The sequence below is a fragment of the Macrotis lagotis genome, chromosome 2 (assembly GCF_037893015.1).
Source record: "Macrotis lagotis isolate mMagLag1 chromosome 2, bilby.v1.9.chrom.fasta, whole genome shotgun sequence".
NCBI lineage: Eukaryota > Metazoa > Chordata > Mammalia > Peramelemorphia > Peramelidae > Macrotis > Macrotis lagotis.
The window spans coordinates 103,840,619-103,864,147 of NC_133659.1; the positions used below are offsets into that span (position 1 = coordinate 103,840,619).

At 39.8% G+C, this 23,529-nt stretch overlaps 1 protein-coding gene across 5 annotated transcripts in view; it reads left to right on the forward strand.

The window, feature by feature from the left end:
• Positions 1-23,529, forward strand: part of SOX13 (SRY-box transcription factor 13) — an 80,247-nt gene that overhangs the window by 29,111 nt on the left and 27,607 nt on the right. For all 5 annotated transcript variants that reach the window (XM_074222432.1, XM_074222428.1, XM_074222430.1 and 2 more), the window contains exon 2: positions 20,482-20,689. In XM_074222432.1, coding sequence (XP_074078533.1) covers positions 20,483-20,689 — 207 coding nt within the window. In that variant the 5' untranslated portion in view covers position 20,482. The remainder of the gene's footprint in view (positions 1-20,481; positions 20,690-23,529) is intronic.

Genomic DNA, 23,529 nt, shown 5'->3' on the forward strand with positions numbered 1-23,529 from the left:
CAGCCTCCCCATCCATCAAATGAGAATAATGATAACATGTCTTGCTTGCCTGGGGTTATTGTGAGGATTGAATGAGATGATGTAGGGAGGAAGGAAAGTATTTAGAAAAGTTAAAAGTGGCATTCTGATTTTAAGAATAACAATACCAAAAATAAGACATTATTATGACTGTTATTATTTGTTACAAATATGATTACATTTTCTATCTTACCTGGGGAAACTGAGGTATGAAGAAATGATAGGTTGTACCCTTGGTTCCAGAAATGGACGTGCATTTCAGAATTCAGGTTTCTGAATTTGCAATCTCAAACTGCCTGCACTCATCACTAGGAGACCTGGGTGAGACTGTTTTGCTTTGTTCTGTGATTTTGGGGGAAAATTGATATTTAACCTCTTAGGGCTTCAGGATTAGGAATGTTCACTTTTAAAATTCTTTTTAAAGAATACAAAAGAACATTTTAAAAATTGTTATTTTTTGTTTTTACTTCTATTTTCTAATATATTCCTTTCTCTCCCATATCCAGAGAATCATCTCTCATAATAAAAAGTCTGAAAATTTAAAAAAGATCAGATCAATGAAATCTATCACTATATGAACTGAATCTTTCAATATATGCATTGTTTCATTCCTACAGTTTTGGGCAAATCATTTAACCACTAACTCAGTTTCCCAAATTGAAAAATGAGGATGATAATACCAACTGTGTTTTGAGGGTTGTTGTGAGGATCATATAAAATAATAGTTGAAAAGTTCTCAACCCTGTGCCTCCCATATAAGTAATTAAATGCCTATTCTCTTCCCCTCCCTTCCATTCTGCTGGTAAGCAAAGAAAGGAGATGCATTTTCACATCATTTCTTGCTTGGATATTATCATTTTACAGTATTCAAATTTTTAAAAATAAAATTTTGCTGATTTTTTTTTACCTCACTTAGATTTTTTCCTCTGTATTTTCCCCACACCAATAATAGGAGTTATTGATCTTTACTTTACATCGGTGGAGTCACTGTATATATTATTTTTCTGTCTGTTTAACAGTATCAATTGATATGTCTTCCCATACTTCTCTGCTGTCTTAATATTCCTCGTTTCATCCAACACAGGAATATTTTGTTATATTCATGTATTGCAGCTTCTGAAGTCAATTGACCAGCTTTGTTTGCAATTCTTTGCTCCTATGAAAGTGCTGCTATGAATATTTCTTTCTGACTTTAATCCTCCTGCTATATGTGTCTAGTAGTGAGAGGAAGAATCACTAATGACACTTCAGGATAAAGAATATTTTCTAAATATGAGAGGGCAAGAAGATATAGAAACTTCTGGTGATTTCTGCCATGTGGATACTCTCTCTGATGATATCGATTGCAATCCCCTTCTAGCTTTCATGAACAGTCTTGTGAACTGTTGTGTCCTTAAAAGAAAAAAAAAGTTGTCTATTGGCAACTAAACTTCTCTGTTAGAGAAGCCTCTCTGAGCTCGGCCTGGTCTTAGGATGATAGATTTACAGGGGGCCTGTTCTTGAATCCTTTCCAGCTGGGGAGAGTCAGAGTTTGCCTTCTATTTGATGACTATTGAGGGATGGGGGTACAATTTGCATCCCGCTGGCGGAGCCTTTGAGGTCTGTGGGTCAACTCAACTATAGACCTGGTGTAGGTGAAGGATAGTTTTAGCTGGGGGCGGAGTGGAGGTCAATAGTATGCTGTCAGAAAAACCCTTTGATCTATAGCGAGTCCCATATTACAGGGAACATAGAAGAAAAGTATAGTCACTGGAAAAAATAAAATTGGTATTTTTTTTTCAGGTTTTTGCAAGGCAAATGGGGTTAAGTGGCTTACCCAAGGCCACACAGCTAGGTAATTATTAAATGTCTGAGACTGGATTTGAACCCAGGTACTCCTGACTCCAAGGCTGGTGCTTTATCCACTATGCCACCTAGCCACCCCAAAATTGGTATTTCTAATCAAGTTATGATCTTATACTTTGAGACAGTCTCCCACCCCCTAAAGCTAATGGGGATGAATTACAGTAAGTCATCCACATTTTCTTCTCCTATTTCTCTTTGTGATCATATGTATTAGTAGAATGGGTGCTTGGGTGGCCCAGGACAGAGCTTTTAAAACTCTGCAAAAAGATTTCCATGCTCTTTGGTCCTTTCATGTACTTATTACTTTCTCCTTTGCATATAATTTTTTTTCTGGATATTTTATTTTCTCCTACTAGACTGTAAGCTTCATACAGTACCCCTCACCAACATACATACATGCATACACACATACATACATACTCTGTATCGCTTTCTCTCTTTCTCCTTAGCACAGTGCCTAAACAGAGTAGAAATGCCATAAATATGTGTAGAATGAAGCTAATTGCACCACTCTGCTGGAAACCCTGCCCTTGGCCTCATTAACACTAACTGAGATCAGGATTCTATGATTACAATGACCATATGGATCAGGACTTCCTTGCAGAGCCTTGATTTCATATGTTCTGCTCCATTTCCAACTCCAAACATCTTTTTGTGAAACTAAGTTGGTTCTTGGAAATAAGGCAGTAGCACCTGCAATATAGAGAAATTCCATCATATTTTGCCTAATCTCTAATAGGGGAAACTAACCTGGTACCAAAGGTTATAGGGTAAAAGAAGACTGAATCATAGTGATTTGAGTTTTTTTGGATCTTGAGGTTATTGTTTCTGGCATCTAGGACAAGAATAGAGACAGATTCCTGACCACCCAGTTTGTCAAAGGCCCTCTATACCTTAGCCTTATCTCTTGCTATCCTACCAAGGATAGCTCTTGTGGAGTGTTGCGGTAGCCAGTGATCAGAGGGTCAGATGTTGAGGAAGGGGGTGGCAGGGAGGTTCAAGGGTGGGGTGGATGGCAGATTGTTTTTCTGGTTGTTTCGATAAACTTGTAAGATGGGGTGGGTGACTAACAGGGCGTTCCAGGCTTTGTTGCTCACCTCTCTCTCTCTCTCCCTCCTCCTCTTCCCTGCTGGCCCCTTTGAAATGATGCCAGAACCCAAAAGGGGAAAAAAAAGCCACACTATAAAGGAGAGAACGAAAATAACAAAAAAGAAAAGAGAGAAAGAAATCTTGCTTTCACGCAGGACTTGGCTGGTGATGGGGTAGATAATGGGAGAGGAAACTCAGCTCTTGCAGAAAGAAAGAACGGAACACTTCTGTGTTCACTGGAAGAATGAGAGTCACTCGTGCAAGGGCTACAAAATTGGGGTTTCCGATATATGAGCTATCTTAGAGATCTCTGAGATGGTGGTGATTAGGTGAGGCCTCTACACAGGGCGAGTGGCGTCAGCACCCAGACTTGGGTGGGAGGGAGTGGGCCCACCAACCTTCATGCCCATGCTATATACCCTCTTTTGAATGAAAGTCCAAGTCAAAGGTCATAGGGGCCAAATCAGTGAGCCAAATATAGCAAGATGTCCTTTTCTGTCACTTCCATTGTCCATTATCTAGGGGAAGGTTCCCAACTCATTTTTCTTAAATGTATCCTTCTGGCTTTCAGTAGAACTTCTCAGATCCCCTGTTCAGTATGAAAGGAAATAAATTCTAGAGTTGTCCATGCATATGTACATAAGAAATGACATTTTCCATAAAGAACGCTTTATTCAGTAATGACAATTTTTTGCATTTTTCATTACCTCTGCTAGTTTTAGAATATTTCAATAGGATAAAATAATCATGTACCAGATATTCCCCATAATCCATTTAACAAGCTTCTCTTATACCCTTTGATTAAATGTACCCTAATTTGGGTACCTTTAATGTAGAATTAAAGTGGGAATTTATGGAGGAAAGAGGAGGACATGTTAATCAGAGTATATTAAAGGGACAACTTTTAAAATTTGATTCACCAAGAGCTAGGTATACAAGTTTTTATGTGGGAAGTTGTGGGAAGGGGTCCAAGGGGTTTTTCAGCATTGTGTCCATACATAGTATAAAGTTTAAGAGATATGATGACAAGTTCCTATAATCCTTACTTTTTTACAGGTTGGTGGATCCCTTGAGCTAGAGAATTCTGAGCAACCAAAAGGCTAAAATACATTGTTTCCACTAATTCCAACACCAATATGGTGGTCCTCTAGGAGCAAAGGAGGGCATAAGCTATCTAAGGTACAATAGGCTGAAAATTCAAAAACAATCCGCAGTAGAATTGGTTGTACCCCGGGAAATGGCCATGGCACTTCCAGTCTAACCAATCTAAGACAACCATGTCCAAGATACGATTTCAGAAAAGAAAAATGGGAAGTTTGTGAACCTTGAAACTGGAAGATAGATACAGTACCCAGCTTGGATATAGACCACCTCTGAATGGCCCAAGTCCCATAACTCTTCTGAGCCTTATCTATAAATTGGGAATCGTATTAATGTATTAAAGTACCTACCTCACAGTGTGGTTGTGAAGGAGCTTTATAAATCCTAAAGCCCTATAGAAATATAACTTACTATTTTTCTGAAACTGTGGTTTCATCAATGAGTTGGTCATCAGTGCCCATTGTGATAGCTTCCTCCACTAATAGCTCTTCATATCGTCTAACAAAGAGTTCCCTAAAACATTAAATAACTTATCCTTTGAGATCACAGATAGTATATTACAGAAGGAGCACTGGAACACAGCTCTTCCTGATTCAAAGTCCAGTCCTCTATCTATTATGTTATAGAGTGTTTTTGAGTTAGAATTGTTATTGCTTGGACAAGATCTGTGGCTTCAATGCCAGAAGGCTCTTCTGTGATGAAGTTCACCATTATTGTTGTTGTTATTTGCATAATACTCTTGTTTGCATAATATATTTGTTGCTGAGTTTGTATAATACTCTTATCCGTAGTTGATCCAGTTTATTCTGAACTTATGACAATGCTCATCTATAAATCTCAAAGGTGCTTTCTCACTGCCCCTAGACTTTGTCATAGCTTTTCATGATTTTCTCTTTAATCTTCCTTAGTGTTCCTCTACCCCAAATCATTGCCTCTGTTCTAAAGTCCCAGAAGTATATGGCAGATGGGTGGGAAAGAGATATATGGTGCCAGGGAAGGACAATGGAAAAAAGGATTAGAAGACAGCACCCCTCTTCCCTCCCCTCCCCTTTCCTGATACCCCAATAATCTCCTGCAGGTCATGATGCAAAGGGACCAGCTCTGAGATCAGAGCTATGGATGAGTGACTTTAAAGGGTTAGATTCTGATGCCTTTCACATAGAAATTGGTTTGGGGCTCAGTGCATGAAAGAAGATAGAAGGGATTTCATTCACTCAGTTTTTATTTATGGGTCAACTTCTCTGTACCCTGACATTGGAAAGGAGGATGAATTTTCTGTTCTTTACCCCATTTCCCTTTCAGATAAACCTACTTTAAAACTGAATGACTAGGGAGAGAATGAGAGTTTCCTTGACCCCCCCCCCATATCAGTATTATCATTAATTCTTGGTCACATTGTCTTAGAACTGACATACAAACAAAAATCAAACTTATTCATAGTCATACGGTAAATAAGGACTCCAGAATTGGGGCTTCAGAGCTGCCTCTTAATCTAATATCAAAAAAATTGTTTTTTTGATTTATTTTTTATTGTGAATTTAAGTAATCAATGAAAATATTCAATATATAAAGAATAAAAAGGATTTTATGTTAAACCGTATATTTTGTGATAGTTTGAATTTAAAATTTTTATGTTAAGTTTAATAAGGTAGTAACAAAATGTCCTGTTAAATGGACTTTTGTTTTCTTCTGCATATTTAAAAAATGTTTTCTTGATTTTTTTTAGTTTCCCTAGTTGCCTACTAGCTCATCTTCTCATTCCCTCTTTCATAAAAACTCTTTCTTGTGACAAATAATTTTATTCAAGCAAAATAAATCAGCACATCGTTGATCACGTTCATAGATATTTTACATTTTACCATGCCATACAATGCTTGGTAGGTCATCCATCCTTGCTTGAATTTAACTTCCTCATTTGCCTTTTTAAGATCCAACCTCCATCATCCTTCCCTTCACTCCCTAAGAAGAGATAGAGATTATTCTGTACATGAGGAGGCTGTTTGGTACAATGAAGAGTGTGAGTTGTTTTTTGTTTGCTTTTAATTTTTTTCAATTAATAAGAGGTTATTTTATTTTCTCTTCTTCCTACCCTTCTCTCCATTGAATAAAGGAAAAACAAAACAAAACCCATAAAACAAATATGTTGTCAAGAAAAACAAATTTCCATATTAGCCCTATCCAAAGATATAAATCTTCCTCCACATCTGGCGTTTATCACCTGTTTTTCAGGAGGTGAGTTACATACTTCTTCATCAGTCTTCTGGAATCATGATTAGTCAGTTATTGCTTTGATTAGAATTTTTAAGTCTCATAGTTGTTTGTCATACAAAGTAGTTGTTATATATAACTTATTTCCCCCATTCTATTCCCTTCACTTTACCTCAGTTCATACAAGTCTTATTAGGTGTCTCTGAAACCATCCATTTCCTTTGTAATTTTTTTTATGGTGCCATAATAGTCCATTACATTCATGTTAAAATTTTCCCAGTTGATTCCCCTTAGTGACTATTTCTTTGCCACTTCAGAAAGATGCTATAAATATTTTTGTTCCTATAGATCTCTTTTCTTTGTAGTGCTATTGGAGGGTCAGAGGGTATGCATGTTTCCATACTGCTTTTGAGACTGGCTGAACCAGTTCATAACTCCATCAACAATAGGCAAGTTAAATTTGGAGTCAAATCTCTACTCAGAAGTTTACTAACCATGTGACTCTGGACCAAATCATTAAATCTCTTTGGGACTCATTTTCCTTCTTTCTAAAATGAAAGGGTTGGTCTAGACTGTCTGTAAGGTTCTGTCCAGGGTTGCCTTCAGGACTCTCCTTTAAATTTACTATATGAACAGCTCTATTTTAGACTGGGAGAGGGGAAGGGAGGGGTCATTCGGTAGAAAATTGCTATCTAATTGAATACAAATGGCTCACATAAAACGGTTAGAAAATGACCCAAGGTAGGAGAACCACATAAGATCTTTAGAATTGGGATGGACAATAAAGTTCTAGGAGACCAGAACAATGTGAGGTTCAGAAAGTAAAACCCTATCTCAGTCCAATTTCACCTCCATCTGTGAACCTTCACCTTCTCAGTTCTTATGCTTAGTATAATGGCTATGATTAAAAGGGAGAGGATAATTAAAAGTAGGATTTTATATAGGGAAGAGCATTTGTTTTGAAGTCAGAAGTCTCAGATTAGGACCTAGGTTCTGCTACTTATTTCCTAGATGACCTTGGATAAAACACTGAACCTCACTTGAACCTCATTTCAGTGTTAAAATGAGGGAACTGAACCAGATGACCTTTGAAATTCTTTTCAGTTCTAGATTTCTGAAGATGAGTCTAACATTGGATGAAATGCTGGTACCCTCCTTTCCATAGCTTTCCAAGCTGGGAGAGCCTTCTTGAGACCATCTTATTCTTCCCCCATGGGATAATCTTTTAAAGAATTTACTAAATACAGCCTAGATGGGAATTGCTGATGTATGTCTAATATTCCTAATGATCTCCAGATAAAGGACAGTCCTTGCCTTTATGGTAGTCTGTGGGACTGCCCTGACTTGTTCACAGTTTGATTTATGAATATATAATAGTTCAACAAGATAGTAGAAAAATTGCTGTTTGTCTGTATCCCCTTCTAGACTTCTTTTTGTTTTCTTGTGTCCATTTTAATGTTTTCTTAGTGTTCTCTTTGTTGGAGGGGGTTATCTTTATAGCTACTCATTCTCTTCTTTCCTAATACTGAGTTGGAAATGAATGAAGATGAAACTAGTCATTTTTGCAATATCTATAGTTGTGAGGAGATTTGGTAAGAGAAGTACATTAAAGTAAAAGTTTTTTGGGGGGTGGGGGGTTACTGTATTTAGAGATTTCCCCTAGAGAATTCATTTTGAAAAGACAGCTATTTACCTCCCTTTAGGTTTAATTTTAGGGTTCAGAGAAACCTGTCCAGGGCAAAATGAGACAAGAGGGGAAGAAGGAGATGGAACAGTGAAGGGAAAGAGAATCTAGTTTGTGGGGATGCCAAAATATATATAAACACACCCAGGATACAGACAAGAGAGACAAAAAGATATTGAAAGAAGGATAATGATTAGCACCTACCAGGAAGAGCTATGAAAGGTAATGCTAATGTGTTCCTGAAGGGATTGAGTGACCAGAGAAGGAGGTTGGTGAGTCTGGGGACAGAGTTTTATCTTTTCTCTGTGTGAGTTCAGGTTTGACCCTGTCCCTTTCCCTGTCTCTCTGTGGGCTTCCATTGGGGAAGAGTCAGGTTCATTTTCCTGCTATTCTGTGAACAACTGGGAGTAGATCTTGGAGGTGGTAGGGGAGGAGGAAAGGGAGGTGGGTGGTTAGGTCACACTTCCAGATTTCTGAATGACTGCCAGGTGGGTATAGAGCTCATTGTGTCTCAGGACTGTGGGTAGTCCATTAAATCAGTGTATGAATGGACTGAGACCTCTATGCCAAGGCTATGGGCAGCAGAGAGGCAGTATCTTCTTCCTAGTGGGAGACTAGAGAATAGCTGAGCCTCTGGCTAATCTGAATTGGATTTTTCTGTCAGGCTATATATGATATAAACCAGTCTGAAAATGATGCCAGGGCAACACTAGGTGGACATTTCTTTCCCAGTTGAGCATGGTCAGGCTAGTCTGGGTCACTCCTTGAATGTGGTCTCCTTTATGCCTACTGGGGTCTGGTAGAGGCAGCCAGGGGTGGGGTTGGGGGTTGGGACTTTCAGGAAAGCTTTTGTCCCCAGCATCCAGGCAGCCCAGCTCAGAATAAACAGGAGAGATAGGATCGCTGCCGAACCAGGAAGGGTGGCAGGGTGCGGCCCAGGAGAAGAATAGCAGGATGTGGCAGAGAGGCCTGGTTCTGGGCACCCACGCCTCAGGGATATTGTTAGGGCACAGATTTCTGCTTGCCCAGTGGTTTCCCTGTGCTCTGGGGCTTTTGAGAAGGAAATAAAATTCCCCAGAGAATTAGTGCTTCCATTGATAAAGACCTTGCTTCTTTTCCACCTTTACTTAAGGCTCTCCTCTCTCTGGTCCCCAATCCTTCATAACCCTAGCTCCATTACTAATTTTAGCTGAGTGACCTTGAGCAAGTCACTTCTTTTATTTTGTTGGGTTTTTTTAAGCTTTTGCAAGGCAAATGGGGTTAAAGTGGCTTGCCCAAGGCCACACAGCTAGGTAAATATTAAATGTCAGAGGCCGAATTTGAACTCAGGTACTCCTGACTCCAGGGCTGGTGTTCTATCCACTGTGCCACCTAGCCACCCCACTTCCTTTATTTTGTAAAGTGCTATAGTTATTCTAGAAATAGGGGTTCTTAACTTGGGGTTCTTGGTACTTGACTCCTAAATAAACAAACAGATGTGTGTATATATATATATATATAATATATATATAATGTATATTAATATATAGAGATATACAGATATAGATATAATATAAATAAATGTTTCCTTGTCATTGAGATCCTTTGTAATTATCTGTATTTTAGTTTATATACTTAAAAGCATTCTTCTCTTGGATTAAATGATCTCTAAGGAGGGTTTCTTCCCCCTCTAAACTTCTAGGATTCTTTTAGGGTTTTTTTTTTTTTTTGCAAGGCAGTGGGGTTAAGTGCTTGCCCAAGTGTTAAGTGTGGCTTGCCCAAGGCCACACAACTAGGTAATTATTAAGTGTCTGAGGTCAAATTTGAACTCAGGTACTCCTGATTCCAGGGCTGGTGCTCCACCCACTGTGCCACCTAGCCATTCCAACTTCTAGGATTCTTAATCTTAATGATCATGATAATAACACTAACCTGCTTGTACACATAGAAGCATTTTAAGGTGTACCTAGCACTTTCACATGTATTATCTCAACAACAGCCCTGTGAAGTAGGTGGTACAGGTATTATTATGCCCATTTTACAAGTGAAGATATCGAGGTTCATTGAGGTGAATCAATTTGCCTAAGGCCAAATAGCTTCTATAATTATATACATTTAGATAACAGAAGTGTTTATGTCTGTGAAGGTGAGGGTTGGGAAAAAATTGGGGTGAGGAATGAATGCTCACTTCTTTCCTTTCTAGGCAGGACATTTGTTGGTGAGAAAATGGAGTAGTAACCTGCTCTAGGGAGAAGCCAGGCCAGGTGTCCAAGTATTGAGGTATATAGCAGAGGAGGTGGGAAGATTCCTGCTACCAACTTCTTCTATAGTATAGCTGGGCAATGGTGGCAAGCAGCCATCCACTGATTATTTTCCCCCAAGGTCCAAAACCTGCTTCCTTCTTTCCATGCTGGGCAAGGAATTGAAGGGATTCACCTAAGTAGAATTCTTAGTCTAGAATCCCTCAGACCTTGGCTCCAGTCAGAATACCAGAAGGAAGACAATCAAGCATCTTTCCCACACAGGTGAATTGAGGCCACAAGAAAAGTAAGGCAGCAAATGCCTAATTAAGTATGGGTTAATCAGAATGTGTCTCTGATCTTCTGGGGAGGGAGCAGGTTGGGTGCCCTAACTATAGAGCACCCTAAGGAACTAAACTTTTGGGAAATCCACAAGGAGGATTGAAGGACTGGAGAAGTGCTTTCAAAGAAAATGTCAAAAAAAAAAGTGGGGATTTGGAGTCTCTGGAGGGGAAGACTGAAGGATTGAAGTAAATTCTGAAGCCTTGAAACCATTCAGTAATATCACAAAGATATTTTCTACTTATCCTGAGGTCAGAATAAAAAGGAAATAGTCTTGGTTTACAGCAGGAGGGATTTAGGTCAACCTTAAATAAAAACTTAAAGATATTGGCATAGATAATTAAGTGGGGTTTGGGGCATGGGAGGAACAGAATGTCTCTTCCTAAGACTTCAAACTGTAGGATGTTTTCAACTTTCTGGGATGGAGTTAGATAGAGAAGACATAATCCTGAAGACCTGAGTTAATTCTTAGCTATGTGACCATGGATAGAGCATTTACCTCTGAGATTAATACTCTGTGTTGGGGGGTGTGTGTGTGTGTGTGTGGGTGGTATAATCTTTTTGTTCTTTTAAAAAAGTTTTTATTTAGGGGATGCTAGGTGGCATAGTGGATAGAGCACTGGCCCCGAAAGCAGGAGGTCCTGAGTTCAAATTTGAACTCAGACACATAAAAGTTGCCTAGCTGTGTGACCTTGGGCAAGTCACTTAAGGTCCTGCTGAGAACCCCTAAGGTTCTTTTTTTTTTAGGTTTTTGCAAGGCAAATGGGGTTAAGTGGCTTGCCCAGGGCCACACAGCTAGGTAATTATTAAGTGTCTGAGATCAGATTTGAACCCAGGTACTCCTGACTCCAAGGCTGGTGCTTTATCCACTATGCCACCTAGCCGCCCCCTAAGGTTCTTTTAAAAAATATTTTAGATTATGGAATAAAACAAACATTTCTATAACATAGTATAATTAAAAAGATGATCGTATATGAAACTGCAAATCTGTTATGTACAGCTTACTATTCCTTTTAAATATATAACATTATATAAATTTCTTTTTCCCCCCTTTTTTTCTCTGCTCTTGCTCTCTTCCCCACCCCCCACCCCCATATATCTTGTATGTACCTAACATCTCTCTCTTAGAAGGATGTAAATTCTTTGAGGGCACAAATGTGGGTTTTTCCCTCTCTTTGTATCCTCAACAGCACAAAGCCTGGTAAATAAATATTTAATAAATCAAGGCAAGTCTGCAAGTATTTAAATTCCTATTATATGTAGGTCCTACTGTTAAGGAGCTCACAGTCTAATGGAGGAAGCTAACCTGCAAAGTTATGTATATTCCCCCAATAAATTGGGGGAAATCAACAGAAAGCCTTCATTAGTAATCAGGAGAATAGGGGAACAATTCTTATAAAGGTGAAAGTGTTGTTGAGATTTAAAGGAAGCTGGCAAAACCTACGGACAGATGAAGAGGAAGTGGGAGTTCTAAGCATAGGGAGAGTCAATAAAAATGTTTGTTGATGAGGATGATGACTATTAGAGTGATGATTTTGTGCCTCTTGGGGCCCCAATTTACTCCACTACCAAATTGGGGTAATTGGGCAAAATGGTCAATGAGTAAATCAACTAACAAGTATTAATTACCTACCAGATATAAGCCTCTGTTCTAGGAGTTAGGAGTACTAAGACAAAAATGAAACAGTCCCTGGTTTCAAGGAGTTTATATTCTATTGGGGGAGATGGCTCAGTGTGTGTTCATTTTTCAGTTGTGTCCAACTCTTTGTGACCTCATTTCTTGGCAGAGATGCTAGAGTGGTTTGCCATTTCCTTCTCCATGTCATTTTAAGATGAGAAAACTAGGCAGAGTTAAGTGACTTGCCTGAGGTCTCATAGCTAGTAATTGTCTGAGGCCAGATTTGAACTCACAAGGACATCTTCCTGATTCCTGGCAAGGCACCTTCCATTGTGTCATCTAGCTACCCTACCAGGGTGGACTACATGTTACCTATAAAGATATATGTAACATTATATCTTTAAGACTTATAGATCTAAAAATCTTATTATCTCAGGGCCATTTGGGAGACAGGAATTGAACTAGATGGGCTTGAAAGTCCCTTCCAGTTTTAAAAATACAATCAATGATCATATGACCTTTTCCAGCTTGATAAATGTGCCTTCCTCCAGAGCTGAGATTTACAAAGCTTCCCCACCACACCTACCCCCTCAACCCCAGGGCTCTTTTGTCTTTTTTCCCATTATCTCTTACTAATGGACCTGGAAAGAGCCTCTGTGTTTTAATTTGGTTAAAAGCAAAAGTGTTGAAGTGGGGCCCCAAGACTTAGCTACTGAGCTGGGAGGTCACTTAGCTAGTGAACTGACCTGAGCAGCCTCTGAATGCTGAAGGATACCAGGAGATGTGTGATCTCATCCGTTTGGCTACAGAATCTAGCTCATCCAGGCCTGACCATCCTGTGTGATTCTCTTCTGTGTCCTCCCTGTCCCCACTCCCACCAAGTTCATCACAGGGATTAGAGATCTCTAGGGATTCCTAATGTGGGTCCATGAACTTTAAATAGATAGGGTGATATAGATAACTATATTCCTGGTTTCCTTGGTAATCCTGTATATTTTACTTTATGCATTAAAACCATTTTTCTGAGAAGGGGTCTATTGGCTAGGTTTCATGAAACTACTGCCAAAGGTGTCCATGGCACAAAAAAAAGAGGGTAAGTACTTTACTTTTAGTCTAATATGTAGAGAGAGGTTTATGTAAAAGATCTAGAGATCATTACTGCAGCCCCCTCATTTGACCAGTGATAATAGGAATAATAGGGAGCAAAGGAGTAAACATTTATATGGTTCCAACTATGCACCTGTCACTGTGCCAAAATATTCACAAATATTTTATTTGATCACTACAAAGTAAGGTCGGTGCTATTATTTTAGAGATTTTAGAGATGAGGAAACTGAGGGAAAGAGATAAACATTTCTATAAGGCTTTTAGAGCTTTTTTTTTATTTTTTAGGTTTTTGCAAGGCAATGGGGTTAAGTGACTTGCCCAAGGCCATACAGTTAGGTAATTATTTTAAGTGTCTGAGGCCAGATTTGAACTCAGGTACTCCTGACTCCAGGGCTGGTGCTCTGTCCACTGTGCCACCTAGCTGCCCCCTGCTTTTAGAGCTTTAACATTAGCTAATATTTATTTAAGGTTTGCAGAGTGCTTTACATGTATTATCTCATCTATTCTTCACAATAACCCTGAGGGCTAGTGTGCTATCTTCAGCCCTTTTAAAGATAAGGAAAACTGAGACTAGAAAGATTCATTGAGTGCTCCTGGGTCACGCAACTACTGTCTTAGACACTGCACCACTTAGCTGTCTGTAGTGGTTATGATACAACATAATACCTTGAATACAGGCTAGATATAGTGGTCAGAGGGGGAGTCACTGAACTTCTCCTTGCCCCAGAAAACTCTTGTTATTGTTCAGTCATTTCAATTGTGTTTAACTCTGGGATTTTCTTAACAGAGATTCTGGAGTGGTTTACCATTTCCTTCTCCAGCTCTTTATACACATGAGGAAACTGAGGCCAATAGAATAAAGTAGATTTGCCCAGGTCACACAGCTAGTTAGTGTTAGAGAGCAGATTTGAATTCAGGTCTTCCTGACTCCAAGTCCAGTGCTCTATTTACTGCACCACCCAAGATTATAAATCCCAAGAAAGTATCATTGGGACATTGAGTTCCCTAGACCAAGAAATCATGGGTTCATTCCAAAACATAATCAAGCCTGTGTTGTTTTAAAGTCCTCTGACTGAAGAGACCTTGCTGGGGTGAAGAGGAAATCTAGAAAGCAAGGTCTGACTCAGAGGATCTGAATTTGAAGCCCACTCCTGACCCTTATTTGCTATTTCATCCTGGGCAAGTTGCTTTACCAGCCATCTGTGTCAGTTTCCCCTTCTCTAAAATGAGAATAATAAATATCATAACTCCAATGCCCCATGATAGTTGTGAGGAAAATGCTGTGCAAAACTCCAAGAGCTGGATGAATGTGAGTTATTACTGACTCGCCCAAGGTCACCCAGTGAACCAGCAGCAGGGCCAAATCTAGATGCCAGGCCTTGCTATTTGCACTGTACCACATCAGCCCTTTGAAGGGCCCTGGGCCAAAAGGACTTGGCTCTTCACTCTCATTGTTCATGCAAGAGAGGACCAACAGTTTCAGAGAGGAAGCCCAACTCTGGGCCCCAGGACTCTTTTCCGTGGGGGTTGAGTCCTAAGCCAGGGGGAGGAGAGGATCCAGTCAGGTATATCTAGACCTCCACTCACAGTAATCAGAGCCAGACAGGATGCCAACCCAGATATTGCCAGCCGCTCAGTACAGCCTTGGCCCCTGTTCTCATCTGTACTGTAGAGGAAACAAAACAACCAAGATCTCATTGGTGAACAAAAAAGCAGGGGGCGGGGCAGGAAGCACTACCTACAAGTGGGCACCAATCTAGAGTGGGCAGTTTGACTCTTCCACATTACCTCCCCTGGTCAAATAGCACTTCTGGCTTGAATGATCTCAGTTGGGCAATGCCATGCAACTCCCCCTTCTAATCTATCAATTCACCCTCAAAGTCCCTATAAGGGGGGTCCTACATCAAGCAAGGATGGAATTCTGTGTCAGGTGATATAGAGAATGAAAATCTAAATAGATTCTCTGGCCTGAAAGAGCTTCTGTTTACTCTAGGGCACAGGGCCTATATTCATAAAGAAAATAAATAGGAATACCAACACTGGGGAAAAGTGACACCTGGCTAACTGTGATACTGACCTTAGACCCACAACTCTTTGCTTCGGATCCATTCTCGCACTTTACCCCTCTACTAGACTCTGCTTTACAACATACCCTAAAGGGGGGGGGGTTTGGAAGAGCTACTGGTCCAGCATCCAAATTTTTGTGTGAGGGACACAAAGTAAAAACCATGTGATGTGAGGAGCAGTTAGGTAGCTCAGGGAAGGTAGCCAAAGTCAAATTTGTCCTTGGACACTTAATAGTTTTGTGACCCTGAGCAAGGCACTTAATCCCATTGCCTCCCAAAACAAAACAAAAAACTTTGTAGTATGGTAGAAAGAATACCAAGTCAACTGAGAATTAAGACTGGGGTTCAAAGTTTGAATTTTCACTATCCTTCATGACCTTGTCTTGGCTCAGTAGGGCTCTATCTGCTTATCTAAAAATGAACTGGTTGGACTAGATACCCCCTTCATTTTCACGTTCTTGTAAACAGAAACTATCTATTTAGATGTCCTTCTCCCTGCCCCTTCTAGAATGTAGCTTCCTTGAAGGCAGGGATGGTTTCTATCTTCATATCCTCAGACTCTATCACTGTCTTGCACATAGCATTTAAGAAATGCCTGTTGGGTTGGACTGGCCCCCTTTCACTTCTAGGATTATAAAGTCCACCAGTCTCCAAGTAATAAATAGGGCCTACAGGGCAAGAAGCCCAAGATGGGCAATGCTTTCCCAGGAACTTCAGGGCAACTCCATGAGAAACAAATACAACTTTAAAGATCATAGAATAGTGCAGCCTAACGGGTTTTGAAGGACCTTAGAAATCACCCTGTTCAACTCCTTTTTCTTATTGAAGAGGAAGCCAAGTCACTTGGTGGCAGCCTGGGGATTCGAACTCGAATGCTCTTTCCTTTGTAGAATAATACATAAACAAGCTTCTCCATTTCAGCAAACACAAACTCAACCATTTCTCGTGCATTAAGCACTCTCTCAGAAAAGTCATGGATTTTAGGGTTGAAGTTGGAAGGCATTCTCTTGTGTATATGGGTTCTGTCTGTCTGTGGTGAAAGGGTCCCCATCACCACTGGACCTGCTGGGTCCCAACAAGTCCCACAAGAAGAAAGAGGGAAGAAGCCACTGGCAGGGAGCGGGGAAAGAGGGAGACCTGGAGCCCAGCCTGGGTATGGGGGTGGAGTGGGGGGGACGAGAGCTGGGGAAAAACAGAGGCACAGCCCCCGAGAAAGGAGGAAACCCAATCACCCAGAGAGCCAAGTGGTCGGTTTGGAGGAGGGCCGGGACTAGAGATAAAAAGCCCCAGGCTCGGATCAGAAACACACAGGCCCCCATTGTTCTCCTGTCACACTTCCCCTGGCTTTATTGCTTTTGTCCAACACCCTATTGTCTGATTTCCTTTTGTCCCCCATTCAGCGCCCGCTGCCTTTTCATTTCCCAGCCAGCCCGGTTGTTTTCGTTTCTTTTGTCTGAAGTTCCTGAGAGGAAGGTTTTATTTTCAGCGGTTTGATTAATTCACAGCTTGAGCCTGGGGTTTGTTTGTTATGTAATTACTGCCCTGAGCTTCAGGAGAACACCCCTTCCCCGGCCTCCCCCTACCCCCTCCACTCCCCACCCTACCCCACCTCCAGTCTTGCAGTCTCCCCCCCAGCCTGGCTGGCTGACTGGTTGGGGGGGGCGGGGGCTCCCCTCCTGCCGGATGGGCTGAGGCCTCCTAGCTTCCTGGAGTCACTCAGGGCCTCTGGGGTGGGGGTGGGGGGGGGGGAGAGGGAAAAAAAAGAGGTGGTGGTGGGCTTCTGGGTTTCATTGACTGTGGCTGGATCTGGAACCAGAACCCCAAGCACTAGGGGAGGAGGACAAGAGCCCATCTCTGGGTCAATCTTGGCCCAGCTGAGTGAGCATGGGCCTCAGGTGCCCTGGCCTTCCCAGACCTGTCTGGTCATACTGTCCACCTTTTGCTCCATTGGGCTGGAGGATGGGTGGGTAGAGCAGTCAGGTCTAGGTCACTGAGATGGTCAATAAATGTTTAATAAGCACCTACTAGGTGACAGATATTGTGATAGTGCTGAGAATACTGAGAAAGGCAAAAAAATCCCAACAACAAACAAACCAGAAAATCAGTTCCTGCCCTAGAGGAGCTCACCTAATCCGGAGAGCCCTGTTCTAAAACAGTATGGGCAGGACAAATAAGGAATAATCAACAGAATCAAAGCACCAGACTCAAAAGAGGAATTGGAAAAGTCATCTATATAAGTGGGATTTTGGCTGAGATTTGAAGGAAGCCAGGGAAACCTGGAGGTGGAGATAGATGGGGGGAGCTTTCCAGGTTTGGGGCACCCAGTTTCAGGATATGGGAGCATCATTTTGAGGAGCAGAAAGAAGACTTTGTCACTAGATAGAAGTATTCTTAGGGGGGCTGTAAGGTATAAAAAGACTGAAAAGGTATGTGTATATGTGGGGGTAGGTTAAGAAGGACTTCAAATGCCAAATCAAAATCATTGCTCATCTGCTACTGTGGCCCCCTAACAAACTAGATTGAGGGATTGTAGAGGAGACACTTAGAGGGCAATTTGGTGAGCTAAGAAAACTACAGAGGAGCAGTTTTGAACCTAATTCCAAGGAAATCATACATAACATAACTGTTAGCTACTGTAACAGATTTGAAGGATAGTGCTTCAAAGTTTAGAACTTTGTATGGGGCTTAAATATTTATTTGAGCATCCCAACAACCCCTGTGAAGGTAGGTATTTCTGAACATCATTTATCACCATTTTATAGATGGGGAAACTGAAGTACAAAGAGATTAGAATTGCCCAAGTGAACTACTACAGAAGTTACCCTATGGTCAATATTATTCAAGCCAATGATAGAAAAAATGTTATCCAATAAAAGGGGATCCTGGTGTTTTAGGAGTTACAAGAATTTTAGAAATCACCTAACCCATGAGTTTTCCATCTCTTTGGTCTTGGGACCCCTTGACATTCTCAGAAATCACTGGGAATTGAGGTAATTAGGTGGCTAAGTGGATAAAGTACTAATTCTAGAGACAGGAGGACCTGAGTTCAAATACTGTCTCAGACACTAGCAGTGTGATCCTAGGTAAGTCACTTAGATTGATTCCAATGAGAAATAAGTCAATGAGGATTTACTAAAGATCTTTTATTTTTGTGAGTTATATCTATCAATTATGTTGTTGTTGTTCAGTTGTTTCTTTCATGTCTGACTCTTCATGACCCGGTATGTAGTTTTCTTAGTGGCTCATCATTTCCTTTTCCAGCTCATTTTACCAACAAGGAACTGAGGCAAACAGGATTAGGTAACTTGCCTGTCTGGGCTCCCACAGGTAGTAGGTATCTGAGGCCAGATTTGAATTCAGGAAGATGAATCTTACTGATTCTAGGCCCAGTGTTCTTATTTACTAGCTATACCCCTGTATCTATCATTTGTATTTTTTAAATTGTTAATTATTTGAAAATAAGAGACCCAATACATGTGAAATATAATAAAATAAGTATTTTCCAAAACAAAAAATAATTAGTTAAGGATGACATTGTTTTACATATTTTCCCAAATCTCTTTTAATGTCTGCCTTAATAGAAGACAGTTGGATTCTCTATCTGCTTCTGTATTCAATCTGTTGCAAATATTATTTTGATTGAAGTCTAGGAAGAAAATCCAACGCCACACAGATAGGTGACTGGAAAAGAGAAAATATTTTATTAGGCAAATAATGTCTCAGTATTATTATAAAAATAGTTTTTGTTTTTATTTTTTTAAGAGTTTATTTTGAGTTTTATTTTCCCCCATTCTTGCTTCCCTCCCCCACCCCCCACAGAAGACATTCTGTTAGTCTTTACATTGTTTCCATGGCATACATTGATCTCAGTTGAATGTGATGACAGAGAAATCATATCCTCAAGGAAGAAAAATAAAGTATGAGGTAGTAAAATTACATAATAATATAATGCTTTTTTTTTCTAATTTGACGAAAAATAGTTTTGACTTCAAGGAACCCCCCCACAAAGGTCTTGAGGACACTACAGCATACTTACACTAGACCCCAATCTCTTCATATTAGAGAAGAAGAAATTGAGACTTTAAGTGACTTGTTCAAGGTCACACAGGTGGTGAGAAATTTAGACATTGTATAAAGAGCACCGGATGCTGAGTCCAGTCTCTTTTGTCAACTTATCTATATAACTTGGACTTCCTCTTCACCTCAATTTCCTAATGTGCAAAAAAAAAGAACGATTTTTTTTCTACCTTTAATATTCTTTTTTTTAATTAAGGGGAAAGGGAAGACATAAGTATTTATGAAGTGCCTACTATGAGTCAGGAACTTCACTAAGTTTTACAGTTACTATTCATCCTAGATTTTTTTGCTTACAATCAAGTGTTTCTACTGTACCACACCAAAGTGTTGGAGATTGAATGGTTAAGGAGTCATTTACTAAGACTATCTTAGTTTATCCAGAAAGAGAAATACCAGCTAGAAGGCACAGGAATAGAACAATAGGCCCGAGTCAGAAAGACTTGAGTTTAAGTCCAGATTCAGATCCTTGTGTAACCTTGGGCAATTTACTTAACCTGTCTGCCTCAAAAATATTCTATGATTCTATTCAATTCTATTCTATTCGGTTTCCTCATTTGTAATATGGGGATAATAAAAACACATGTCTCCCAGGGTTGTTATGAGGATCAAATGATATCAGAATTGTAAAGTGCTTAGTGTAGTATCTGGCACACAGTAGGTGCTATATAAATATTAGCTCTCATTATTATTATTATTATGTTATCTTTCAGGGTTATTGAGAGGATGAAATGATATAATATTTGTAAAGCACTTAGAACAGTAGGTATTTTCTCTCTTTCTCTCTGTCTCTGTGTATGTGTGTGTGTGTATGTGTATATATATATATGTGTATATATATATATATATAATATATACGTGTGTGTATGTGTATAATGTGTATATTTAACCCTCTCCTTCCACCTCCCCAAAGACCTACATTGAAAAATTTTTCAGGTAGGAAGCTGCCCTTTGTTATCTTTTTTGTACAGTACACAGAATTTAGACTTTTGACACTAAATGTTCATGTGTGGTCCATTGGAAGTTGGAGAAATTTGTGATATTGGGCTTCTAAATGAAGGTGAGTCTCATGCTAATTTTTTCTTTCCTTTTTTTTTTTTATTTTGGCAGGATGTCCATGAGGAGCCCTATCTCTCCCCAGCTGGCACTCGATGGCATTGGAACCATGGTGAACTGTACTGTCAAGGCAGAAGAAAAGAAAGAAGTATGCCAGGAGGTCCCACCTGGGCAACAGGTGCCAGCCCCTGCAGCAGAACCCTTGACTGGAGACCCAGCCCGGGCCCCCCAGGATGGAGCTGACTCCAGTGGCCCACCCCAGGTGATTTGAATACCCTTAATTTACTCCAATGTCACTTTCCCTTTTTTCTGTCTTTAGAGCTTCAAGTTCAATTGAAATCACAGACCAGGGCAGTGATACTCCCCATTTATCAAAACATCTCATCCTTCAGGTAGAGATGGCTATCTTTAGAGTCCTAGTTCCATCATTTCACATGTTAAAAAACAACTACCCAGAAAGCTGAGGAAAGTTACTCCAGGTCACATGGGAAGTTGCAGTGCTGAGACTTGAACCCAGATCCTTTGAATATATCCAGGGCTAATGGTATGTGGCATTCATTATTTCAGCGCATACTTGCTATGCAGGGCCCTCTAAAAGAATGAGAACCATAACACTTCTTAGCAAGTGATCTCTGCTTCATGGTAGAGAACTAAAAGAAGAACTAAAGCAAGAGGGACCTTAGATCATTTGGTCCAACCTTTACATTTTACAGGTGAGGGCTCAGAGACATTAAGAGACCCACAGTCAACCAAGTGGTCATTTGAACCAGGCCCTCTGCCTCCAGGGCCAACATTCTTTCCACTGTACCCTTTTGCCTCTGTCTTATTTTATAGTCTGATTGGAGAAACATGAATATCAATGAACTGTGTAGAAATGAGACTCTTTCCCATGCAACTCTTAGAAATCAGTCTTATTATACAACCAAGAGTTAAATACCCCTCCAAGACAACAATACAATTTCTTTCTCCATGAAAGGAGGGGGGTGGTCTAGAAGCTCTCTAAGGTTCCTTCCAGCTCGAAAATATTCTATGATTCTATTCAAAAGATGTCACAAGGCTTATAATTAAGGAGCCAGATGAAGGGTACAGACAATAACTGCTGTGAAAGATGGGGGAGGAGGGAGAGATTTTTCTAGGCTGGTGTGGTCAGAGAAGACTTCATGGAAGAAGGGAGGATTTGAGGAGGGCTCGGAAGGCTGGGCTAGACTCAGATAAGATAATTGAGAAAAAGGGAGGGGGCATTTCTAAGGGAAGCACAATGAGAGTCAACATATGGCACATGTAGTGAATAGACTGACCTGACTGAAAGGGTGATTGTGGTGCAGAGATCTTCTAGGTTATGGATGCAATATTAATTAACTTTTTAAATTAATTTTTTTAAGGCAATGGGGTTAAGTGACTTGCCCAAGGTCACACAGCTAGGTAATTATTAAGTACCTGAGGCCAGATTTGAACTCAAGTACTCCTGACTCCAGGGGCGATGCTCTATCCATTGTCACCTAGCTGCTCCTATGGAAGCCATATTAATCTCTGCTCTGTGAGGGTAGGATAGTCAGAGGATAGTCAGTAAACCTACCAACACTAAGGTCTCCTAAATTTCCCAGGAGTTTATGTGGCACAGTGGAAAAAGTTCTGGTTGAGGAAACAGGACCTGGATTCAAATTTCTCCTCTGATGCTTATTATCTGTGTAACCTCTGTGTGAACAAATCATTTAATAATCTCTCTGGGTTTTAGTTTCTTTCTTTTTAAAATGAAAATGTTTTGTTGGGTGACCTCTTAGGCCCTTCTAGCTCTAGACCTATGATTCTTTGTAAGAGATAGAGGATTAGGGATAGATCATGCTTTCTTTTCTTAAAATTTATTTATTTTTCCAATTATATGTAAAGATAGTTTTCAACATTCGTTTTTATAAAATTTTCTCCTTCCTTTCTTTGCCTTCTTCCCCAACACATCAAGCAGTCTGACATAGGTTATTTATGCACAATATTTCCGAACTATGCCCAAAGAGCAATAAAACTGATCATACCTTTTGACCCAGTAATACTAATACTAGGCCTATTTCCAGAAGAAATCATAAAAAAAGGGAAAAAGTCCCACATGTTCCAAAATATTCAAAACAGCTCTTTTTTATAGTGGAATTGGAAGAATTGGAAATTGAAGGGATGCCTTTCAATTGGGGAATAGCTGAATAAGTTATGGCATATGAAAGTTATAGAATACTGTTGTTCTATAAGAAAACACAAAGAATGAATTACAGGAACTAATGCTGAGTGAAGGGAACAGAACCAAGAGAACACTGTACACCTTAATAACAACATTATGAGTTGACCATCCTTGATGGATGCAGCTCCTCTCAGCAGTTAAGAGAATTAGGACAACCCTAATAGATCACCTATGGACAAGGCTATTCGCATTCAGAAGAAGAAAAACAAAACAAAACAAAACAAAAAAATAAACACTATAGAATCTGAATGAACACTACATTCACTTTTTTAAAATTTTTCTCATATATTTCTTTTCTATCTCATGGTTTTCTTTCTTTCCCCTTACTCCTAATTCCTCATACTGAAAATGACTAATGTGTCAACATGTTAAACATGAATGTTAAAGCACAATATTCACCTGACTTGTTGTTGATGAAGGGGGGGGAGTGGAAAGGGAGGATGGAAGAAAATTATGTAACTTAAAAATATGCATATACATGTGGATAAATGTTGAAAAACATCCGTAACATGTAATTAGAAAAATTAAAAATTAATACAAATAATCAATTAAAAATATAAAAGGTTACATATTAACAACCATGTTAAACATATCTAACATATCTACATATTTGTCATGATGTAAAAGAAGAATCAGAATAAAAATGAAAAACATGAGAAAGAAAAAGCAAAAAAAGTTTTAAAAACGTGAAAATAGTATACTTTGTTCTATACTCAGACACCATAGTTCGTTCTCTGGATGTGGATGGCATTTTCCATTAAAAGTCTTTTAGAATTGTCTTTGATCACTGTATTGCTAAGAAGAGCTAAATCTATCATAGTTGATCATCATATAGTGTTGCTGTTACTGAGTTCACTTGATTCTGCTGATTTATTCAG